Here is an 11,273-nt window from a genome sequence, read left to right as displayed (position 1 = left end):
GTTTGTCTGTCACTTCATCAGGTTCAGGGATGTCGGCTGCTAAATCTTAAAACGCGTAGCTGTCACTGTCACTGACATAATGCGTTTTGTAAAATAATTTGTTGTGGCTTTAAAACTGTAGTTTTCAGTATTTTTATGATATTGGTATTACATTAGTGAAATTCAAATTATCATTCAAAATGATGTTCATTAAGTCACATTTAACAGTGATTACATTATGCCCATTTATTTGTTTTCGTGTCACAGCAGATTTAAATCAGGTAGGTTTGTCCAAACATTTACGTAGGCCTATTTAAGTTCGTTGTGGTTAGATTACACTTGCCTTTTGCCACTTTCGTTAATATCCTTCAGTAATATCTTACATTTTCTGCAGTTGGACCCTACCATATGGAATGGATAAGTTAGCCTATAAAAATACATTTAGAAAAACTGTTTCTCAGTAATTTTAATATTTTATGCTTATAAATTTTAAATTTATCTAAGTTATGCTGAAATAATACTGAGGAATGGTGCCAAAGTGTCACTCTAGCCTATGTAAAAAAATACAACTGTATTACATTTTATAAAACTAAAGCTCCCATTATATTCGATTAGACGCTAGATAACATTCCGCTGACTCCATGTAAGAGCACACGTGACCTTTGAGTAATGCTTGCTCAGGATATGAGATCCAATATCCACATCTAAAACATCTGTGCTAAGAGACTATGATAACCTCCACTCTCTTCAGACACTGTATTGTGCTCTTATACGTCCTTTGCTTGAGTACACTGTGTGGTATGGACTCCACGTCAAATAACTCTGGTTCGGGAGCTTCAAGTCATTCAGAATAGGTTTATCTCCTTGGCTGTCTGATGGGGGTTGCCTTCAGAAGGGTTCCGGACCTATGTAGATCCCTTGAGCAGTTATTAAATCTTCAAAGATAAACTTAAAAACCAGAAGAAAAGTTATTGGAGTAGCGTTTCTGCACAAGCTGGTGAATGGTGTTGTTGACTATCCGGAGCTGTTGGATAAAAATGTTTCCGATGTCGGGCTGGAACAAGATCTACGGAGCTATTTGGAAGACGCGCCAACTATGAAGCAAACAGCACCTCGAATAGACTCCAGAAATTTGTAAGCAAAGTCTCACATTGCATTGCCTTTTTGCTGACAGTTCTGTCACAGGCAAGATAAAACTGAGTTACAGTAAAGAAGGTCATTCAACTGATGAGCTCCTGCTGCAACCTAACACCGATAGCAGTGGCGGATCCAGAGGGGGCGACCGCCCCCCCTCGGGCATACATATATATAGGCCTATATTTTTTTTACTGCATGTAAAACAGTAGTGCATACACATTGTGTAAAATAATTTGTCACACTAACTTTGGACAAAGAAATGGTATGAAACTGCCATTTTGGAGACTTAGTTTACAAAAATTTTTCTTGAGGGTACCCCAGACCCCCTGGTTTGCCCCCCCCCCCCTTGTGACTGTTCTAGATCCGCCACTGACGATAGTTAGGTAACCTATATTTTGTTACATATCTTATAATGTTGTAATGTTAAGTAGGCTATTATCAATTATTCTTGTTAACTATTCAAACAATTTATGATTTGTTATTGTTATTGCATTTTTACAGAGTTTATCAATGCTATTAGTTGTCGTTATTTGCTACACACTATATTTTTCTGTTGAAGTAACTTATATTTATATTTTATTATAATTCATATCATACAGTAACTTAAACACAATTTTTGTACCATCATTTGAATGTAACTAATCATTAGTTAATAGATAAGTTCATCTTGCTAGGTGGTTCATGTGAGGTGTTGGAATGTGTGCTACTCAATGTATCTTAAAGTAATGTAATGGTTTTCCAATTGGAATTTAAATAGCATTAGGCTAATATACCTAAAACCTAGTCAATAAACCACAAACTTCCATCCTTGAATCAGTGAAAACTCTTATAGGTTTGAGATAAAACTAAAAAGGATACATAGGCTGATTTTATTTTATAAAAACATATGCCTATCATGTACGCCACAAAAGTGATTATTGTTCATGCATACTTATTGTTTCAAAAACATCATTAAGTGCTTACTGTTTTTTAAATTTGTTTATAGGATTCTAGTCAACCAGATGCATTTCTTTTCAAGAATATATTCCTAGAAAGTAGAAATGAAAGATCAACCCAGTTTCAGAATACCCCGCTATTGAATGGTCCACCGAAAAATGAAGGTAACCTAATCTTACCTAGTAGCATAAACAAATATAATAAATTATAGACTGACAGCTGTGCTGCCGTTAGCATAAGTTCCGGTGTCCACCGCTAGGAGTAATGTGTAGTTACGGTGCACACCACTGCAGCGTCTACTAGTAGCATGCAGCTCCTTGCCTGAAGCGGTGTGCGCCGTAACTACACGGCACTCTTAGCGGAACCTTCCTTTCACAGTCTATATATATTCTACTTGTCTATGCTAATAGGCTAGGCCTAATTTACAATGTAGGCCTACAGCATAGATACTTTGTGGTGCCTTTGGTTGTAGTTTATTAAAATTCTACAGTACACTGTAGACCTATATACTATTTTAACCTGATGGATGAGTTTACAAGATACACAGCAGATCTACATAGTGATGAGACAACCAATTACTTTTACATATTGTCAGTTGATTGTTTTCTTGTTCATTTGGTAGCCCTATATTTTTTAAGGATGGGTGTCGGTTCACTGGTTTTTATTCAACCCAAGACTGAGGATGGGTAAAAATGTTGGTTTTTGTTTATTGCTTAACATACAATAATTTTGCTGTGGTCACTGGTGACGACGAGTTTTGGTGTTTGTGGTGATATAAAAAAAAACAAAAGGTTTTATAAATTAATGAATCGTCATCCTTTGCGAGTACCGATAATGATGTCCCTGTAGTAGCGGTAGATGAAATTGTTATTTCCAGTTTATAATAACGATGTCCCCGTGATGGCAAAAGTCGTAGACGATTTTTTTTTACGATTGTGGGTGACGTCATGTCCCTGTGATAGCGGGGGAGAAGTTAAAAAAACGAATCACGATTCAGCCGCGATTGCAGGTGGTATGAACGATGTACCCGTAATTGTGGCAGGTGTTAACAATTCTGCCGTGGTCGCAGGCAATTCTTTTGCATTTCTTTTCCCCATGCGTTCCTTGCTGGATCCGCCACTGATCATTATACAACACAACCAAAGACTCAGCAATCTAAATTAAACATGTAAGAGCAACAAAAAGTTCCATTATCTGGCATCTAGATGTTTGCTGCTAAAAATCAAATTTAATTATTTTTTTCAAAATCATTGAGGAACTTCATGTACTGATAGCTGTATGTTCACGGTAATTTAATAACCAAATATTAAAGAATTTGTTTTTTTTTGTTCTTCTAAAAATTGTACTTACAGGTCTAAGATTTTACATAATAATCCTACCAATTTTAAAAATTATTAAATTTTTAATAACGTAATGTAAAATTGTTATCATTAAACCTTTGGCTCAATTTCTTAAAAAGCTTTTGTGCCTCGTGTTAAGACGCAGTAAACTGCCATTGGCACTTAGAAAAATTCACAGTTGCAAAGGGCGGCAGATTTAGGACTTGCCTCCCCCTCCCTCCCAAGAAAAGTGTGTAGCTGCGGCCCTGTCCATGGCTTTAAAATGGGTGCAGTTTCGCAGACAACCTGTCATATTTATATTGGTTTAATAAATCGATATAAGGTCTCACTTCAAAAACTTTTTCTCAACGTAAACATTGAATAGAGTAACTTAATTTTATGTTCTGTTTACGTTTTTATTGATGTTAATCACTTTAAGCCCTAAGCCTATTTTTACATTTCTATTAGCGAATTTCCCTATAGGGAAGTAGCTATTACCGTAGGTCTCATGGTAAGACCTAAGCCCGGGACCGATTTACTTTTTCATTTTGATGTCCCCAGAGGCCAAAAACACCATTCGTTCAAATTTTTATATATCTATATATAGAGATATATATATATATATATGTGTCCATCCGCACGATAACTTGAGTAATTTTTGTCCGATTTTGATAAAATTTGGTTTGAAGGTGTAAGGCGGGATAAACTTGAATGAGTTCGCGAACCAGCATGATCGGACTATGGGAACGGGGGTTTATGGGGGGTTTTATGGGGTAAAAATAGGTTTTTCCCATTTTTGACCCTAAAAACACAAAATTTCACAATTTCTTTTCAAACCATTTTGTAGAGCTTAAAAAAACAAATAATTTAGTATATTGAAGCGTTATTATGCGCCTAATTGTTACGGAGAAAATTCAAAAAAATTGTAATTTTAAAATTCCCATGTTATTCTTATGGAGAATAAGTCAACTGTTGTAGTTTGCTTGTTTATGGACATATTTTGATCAAATTTGGAAAATACATTAATTTCTTACTAAACCGCAGTACCTTTTAATATTTTACATAAAAAAACTTTTTTACCCTCCCTGTTGCAGCAAACCTAAGTACTCATTAAACTAATTCTGTTTAAATAGGGAATAAATGTGATATTTTTAAGGAGACATTTTAGTTTAAATCCAATCAGGCAAATGGAAATTCGCTAAGTCTGCAGGTTTGCTGCGGCGGGGGTATTTTAATATTATAATATCTCCAAGCTATACACAGACTAAGGTTTTAAGTGTTCATGAAACTAACAAAAACAAAATATATTTTATGAACTTTAAGGAAACTTTATTCCTATGATTATCGCCTAGGGTTCGAAAATGTACAGTTTCTTCCATTTTTAGTCGTAAAAATTTAGGATAAAACCAAAGATGAAAAAGAAACAATTTTATTAATGTGATAGGGAAGTAGCTATTACCGTAGGTGGCACGGTAAGACTTAGGCCCGGGACCGATTTACTTTTTCATTTTGATGTCCCCAGACGCCAAAAACACCATTTGTTCAAATTTTTAAATATGTATATATATATATATATATATTTATATATATATATTTGTGTGTGTTGTATTGGATATTGTTCACATATAGGGCTACTGTGATTAATATTAATAAAAAATAAACCATAGTACCCTGTTTTTAATATTTTTAATGACTTAATGCATTTAGACTCTTAGGTCATGGTCACAGTCACATTAAAATTTTTTAGTTGAGTATGAGAACTTCACTTCGTTTCGTCCAATTAAATCTAAATATGTAAACAAATAAAATAAATAGAATCATATGTTTAAAGTTCAACTAAATTTAAATCTTGTCTTGGAAAAATATATAATTTTGAAAATCGTTAAGCCGATGGTTTTATTTATTGATTTTGTAGATATATGTGTGTGTGTGTGTGTGTCCGTGAACACGATAGCTTGAGTCATTTTTGTCCGATTTTGATGAAATTTGGTTTGAAGGTATGGAGGTGTAAAGCGGGATAAACTTGAATGAGTTCGCGAACCAGCATGATCAGACCATGGGAACAGGGTTTTGTGGGGTAAAAATTGGTTTTTCTAATTTTTGACCCTCAAAAAAAATTTCCCAATTTCTCTCTAGACCTTCTTAATGAGCTTAAAAAACAAATAATTCAGTATATCAAAGTGTTTTTGTACGCTTATTGGTTCCGGAGAAAACTCAAAAAAATTGTAAATTTAAAATTCACAAGTTATTCTTATAGAGACTATTGTAAAGTGTTGTAGTTTGCTTGTTTATGGATATATTTTGATCAAACTTGGCAAATTTATTGATTTTATACTAAGCTATAATTATTTTACTTAAAACACACTTTATTAGTTCCCTTGTAGCAGCAAACCTAGGTACTCGTTAAACCTAATGTTTTTTAAATAGATTAGGCCTATTTGAAAATAATTTCAGGCAAATAGAAATTCGCTTAGATCTGCCATTAAATGTTTGCTGCGGCGGGGGTATTTATTATTTATATCATTACGGTGAAATTAAATTTGCAATTAATATTGAACCAAATTATAATTCATATATTAATATTTAGTCCGATAATATATCGCAGGTTCACTGCAGGACTGTACTCATAAAATTCTCTCATTAGTTGAGATTGTAGCACAACGGATTGAGTAATCAAATAATTAAATAACTTACGTCATCAATCCATAAATTGCTGTGGAGTACGCGTTTCAACCATCAGGTCATCCTCAGCTCCACTGTCACTAGGTGGCAAATTCAACCTAGTGACAGTGGAGCTGAGGATGACCTGATGGTTGAAACGCGTACTCCACAGCAATTTATGGATTGATGACGTAAGTTATTTAATTATTCTCTCATTAGGCCTACATTACTTACTTCAGTCCTCGCCACCCTAAGTTGAGGTAGCCCAAGGCTGCACGGCGTATATCTAGTGCGGCCTTTGGCTGCCTCAACTTAGGGTGACGAGGACTATAGTCTACTGTAAGTTTACTGTGCTGTAGTCTACTGTAGGTTGACTACGTTAAAAAAACATATAACTGACCAAATTATTCTTGTCAACTGAATATAACTGTAAGATTTTGTAATCTACATGCAAACTATAATCGAGCCGTCAATTAATTGTCAACAACACATCAACTACCAAAGGACAAGGGAGGGTTGTACTATTAATTGAATCTGCTGTTACAAGGACTCCTGTCATAAGAGGAAAGTTCATAGCCTCACGAGCCAACCAACTGAAAACAGTTGTTTAACCTTCAAAAAACTTATTTTTGTTTAGACTAAATAATTCAGTCAAACAAACTCGAATGACTAGTTTCACTCGTTAAACTGTTCAACTAATTAAAATAATCACAACCGACTGAATCCGTTATTTAACAACAATCAATTGAATCAGTGGTTTTCCGCTGGTTGTCCCCCATCTCTAGTTCTACAGATTGTACTTGTGTTGACAGAATGGCTACTGGACACCAAGTGGCCGCAAGCTTCAGACATTCAGCTGGGACAGGTGGGCGGAGTGAGCGTCAACTCCCGGGGAGAAGTAGTAGTCTTCCACCGAGCTGACCGGGTCTGGGGCGCTCTGACGTTTGACCGACTCAACCGTTTCCAGGAAAAGGTATGGAAAAGCTATGCAGGAGCTGCAAGTGTTTTTTTATGTGCTAAACGATCTGATACTCTTGCATTCGTTATTATAAGAGTTTTTTTTTCATGTTGTAAAGGATTGCCTGGGTAGCCTAGTGGTTATAGTGCTCACCTTCAAATCTGAAGTTTGCTGATTCGATCCCAAGCGAGATCGTTTCCAGACCCAGATGTCATTTGTTATAGGGCTATGAATTAATGATGCTTTCCCAAAAAAATGTTGAATGTTAGATATAGTAACAAGACCAGGGTTTGGACCGTTCCCCTACAAAACATAAAATATGCCAAAAGCCCTTTTGCTCGATTTGTACCATATCATATTTATATCTTGATTTTCCCATTGTTTGTCACCATGGCTGTGCTAAATGTCATGCGGATCACTTCAGACATTCAGGAGGAATACTTAGAAAACAATTAAAAGCAGGAGTGTAGTAAGAGCTTTGCTCAGTAAAAACCATGTCAAAAACAATTAATACAGTTCCACCACAATCAACACTATGATTAGAAAATGAAAAGGGAAATAAAACACTTGTCTGAATTTGAAACTACATCCCAAAATGCCGAACCAAAACCAAAATACATATATATAGGCCTACCAAAGAAATACCGTGCAATAAAATATCTGGCAAAATCAGCAAATCTTTCTAACCGATATCTCCTAACAATTTATTTGTTTTGAGTTAAATGTGAAAAGTAACAAAAATTGCATTTGTGAATTTAATTTCAATTGTTGCAGGACAATGGACCTATCGCTTCATCTACAGTATTAGTGTTTCATCCAGAAACTGGGGCTTTATTACAACAATGGGGCGAGCATATGTAAGTTTTATTATTTCATTTATTTTCCTTGCCTATACATTTAAAAATATAGATATTTTTCTAATTTTACTATTCATTTTTTAAATCACTCAGCTTAAGTTCTTTATGTTTTTGTCAAAACTAGGTCTATTTTTTCTTTTTCTACTAACTTTAAGAGAAATGTCAGACCCATTGCTAATTTTAAGGCAATTTCCAATCTGTCGACAATAGTAGCTTGACCCAACATGACCACAGTATAAAAGAGTGAGTTACTTGGAGCTGTAACAATAGTAATGCAACATACGTAGCAGTTGCACCACGTCCAAAGCCGCTGCCAGTTGCACTACGTCTAATAGCTCACCGCTATCCCACAACGTCCAGAGTTCCTGCATACGGAACTAGGTTAGGTTAGTATGCACTATAGTCGGTAAAACAGTTTTCACAGTTCTGGCGCTTTGGACATCATGGGACAGCGCTGAGCTATTGGACGTTGTGCAACTGGCAGCGGCTTTGGAACTGGTGCAACTGCTACTTTTTTAAGAGTGTAAAGTGCGCTGTTTCATGACGACCAATCTCATGACGTCCAGAGCTTGTAGATAGACTATGTTTCTTGCAGTTACTCCAACAACAGTCAGATATTTTAAATTGGACATCATGAGACAGCTCAAGAATTATATTTTCGACGTCTTGACACTTGCACTTGGACATAGTGCAGTGCATTACTGGTATGAGTTGATCTGTGCAGTTTTGTCACAGACAAAGATCAGCTGTTTCATCAGTCAGGACAATTTATTTAAAGAAAAATGATCGGGGACAGCTGGTTCCTGTTTACAAATGAGTACATAGGCTATCCTATACTATCTTAAATACAAAATAAAATACCCATTACATTTTTTTTATTAACTTATCCACTCGTGATATAATTTTGTAGCAAGTGAATGTACTTGGATTAAATCATTGACTATTGGATACTAAGTAGGCCTAGACATTCCATCAAAAGAACATAGTTGTGTGAGTCAGTCAAAGAATGAGCTAGTGTCTAAAATTTTATTTTCTACCTTATTTCACAGAAATCAGTAAATTACATCAACGCGATCTGTCAATGGCTCACATCAACTACAATGACTTTGATTAAAAAACTGGTGACATGGATTTTAACATGGGGATGTCTAGTTGTATCAATAGTCAAAGATTAAATATTATGAAAGAGGATAGTGAATAGTCACTGTACGTCTAATACAGAAATATCCTAATACGTGAAGACGATTTCTACGAAACACTACTCCTCCGTTAATAATGGTCAGATTTTTACAAACGAGGTGTCAAAATTAAGTATTTTTTGTGTAGACGTCCCCTTTCACAAATTCCTGTAATAAAAGTCTTCGGGCTTTGCCCCACAGGCCATCAAAATCCCATTGTATTTCTTATGAAGAAAAGTGTTTGTTTATTTAAACAGACGAATAAATTGTACCTACTAATTACAGCTGTTCATGGTAAACACATGATACACACAAGAGTGTTCGTTTTCAGAGTGAGTTCGTTTTCAGTTTTGATAGATGGAGTGGAGTGAGCGTTCATTTTCAGAGTGAGTTTGTTTCCAGTTTCGACAACTGGAGTGGAGTGATTGATTACATTATCTTTGAGTTGACTCTTTTAAGTCAACGGAAATTGTGACTGTTTGTTAAAAAAACGCCTTTAATATTTTGCAATTGCTCGAATTCGAGCAACAGGTGCACTAGTTTTTAATGCTTGGACCATGTAAGAACAGTATTACTGTCAACAATATACTAAATGGTTTTATACTCATTATTACAATTGATATAGCCTATGGGCTTTTAGTTTCAAATATGGATGTCTCAATAGATATAATAGATTTAAAAACTAATATAAAATATATATAGTAAATACATTCCAATACTGTTTAGTGAAAACAAGCTAAATTAAATCTTCTATGTAGCTGTATATAGTCATAAATACCCCGGTATTTATGAAAAATAGGCATTTACTAGAATACTATGCTTCGTGCATAGTACTAGAAATGGCAGTTATTGTTGTACGCAGACGATTAAAACCTAATTAATTAAGTTAAAAATTACCAAAATCTTGGACTTTATTTATTTATTTATTTTATTTTCCAATGCTACAAAACAGCACATGCCAATTACTCTGTAGCATTATTAATCATGTAAAAAGAACGTTAACAAGAGTGTTACAAGATAGAAATAAATACATCAAGGGAAAAATTTCCGTCTTCTATGGTGGCAGTCATATAACAGTTTCACTCAAAATATAAATATAAGAATATAAAATATAAATAGGAATGACAATATAAAATTTAAATATACAGTAACAAGAGAATTTATACTAACTAAAATAATACTGATGGTCATGAATCAAATGTAATAAATATGCAATAAATATAATATAACAAATAAATAGGTGATATTTAGACAAATTATTACTTAAGGTTGATAAGAAATTTTGAATTCATTTGACAAACAGACATTTAACATTTTTAGTGATAAGTAAAATATATCAAACTGATAGCACAGAAAACATACTAGGCCTACTATAACCCAGAATGCCAACTGCATGGTTTTTACCATGCAGTTGGCATTCTGGGTTATAGTAGTATGTTTTCTGTGCCTATAGGCATTACAAGTGCGAGACATTATATTTAGTGGGGAATTGAATCCAAGATTGGTACGAGAGTAACAAGGGGTACAAGAGTGCTGCGTGAATTGTGTCATGGAGCGTGGAAATTGATTTGTCCCAGCAAGTCATTATCGTCCAGAACTCCGCTCACCAATTTATGGAGATAAGATAAGGCGGCCAACTTCCTTCTGTCACTGAGACTAGTCATATCAAACATGGTCAAAAGCTGGTGGTATGAAATGTTAAATGTATAGTGACCAAATGTTTTAAAATCTTAAAGATCTTTTTTGAATCGCCTCAATCATGTCTACAAGATAAAGCTGATGAGGATACCATACAAATGATGCATATTCTAATCTTGAGTGCACCAATGAACAAAATAATATTTTACTGAGTTTAAATTTCTTAAAAAGCTGCAAGATCTATGAATGACACCTAATACTGAATAAGCTGCCTTACAAGTGCTCATTACGTGTTCTGCAAATAGAAATTGGACTTGCCTGAAATGAAAATTTGAGTAAAGTTCAATCCTGTTTACTAAAATATAAACTTTTTTAACTGTCAAAAAACCAACCAAGAAGCGTTTTTGTGCCCTTACAAAGGAAAGAAACAACAGAACTAAACATCTTAGTTGGAAATGCAAAAATAAAATAAACCAAAATAATTTTTAAAAACTAGTTAAGAATCATCAGCTGCAAAAGAGTTATTATTAATTTAAAGAGTTTTTTTCAATGTAAAAAAGACTAAAAAATGTTGAGGTGCTCTGCTGGGAAAAAATAAACAATACAACTG

The 11,273-nt window shown here is 34.5% G+C and overlaps 1 protein-coding gene across 1 annotated transcript in view; it reads left to right on the top strand.

Annotated features, from left to right (window-relative positions):
- The first annotated feature begins 37 nt into the window (after window positions 1–37).
- LOC128997024 (peptidyl-alpha-hydroxyglycine alpha-amidating lyase 1) overlaps window positions 38–11,273 on the top strand; it is a 33,051-nt gene continuing 21,815 nt past the window's right edge. Inside the window, exons 1-4 of the mRNA XM_054422602.1 lie at window positions 38–260; window positions 2,102–2,216; window positions 6,845–7,005; window positions 7,765–7,847. Coding sequence (XP_054278577.1) covers window positions 180–260; window positions 2,102–2,216; window positions 6,845–7,005; window positions 7,765–7,847 — 440 coding nt within the window. The 5' untranslated portion in view covers window positions 38–179. The remainder of the gene's footprint in view (window positions 261–2,101; window positions 2,217–6,844; window positions 7,006–7,764; window positions 7,848–11,273) is intronic.

This window comes from Macrosteles quadrilineatus, unplaced genomic scaffold (assembly GCF_028750875.1).
Source record: "Macrosteles quadrilineatus isolate MER2022 unplaced genomic scaffold, UCM_ALF_1.0 Scaffold_6__1_contigs__length_79288215, whole genome shotgun sequence".
Taxonomy (NCBI): Eukaryota; Metazoa; Arthropoda; class Insecta; order Hemiptera; family Cicadellidae; genus Macrosteles; species Macrosteles quadrilineatus.
This window is presented reverse-complemented; position numbering and strand designations above follow the sequence as displayed.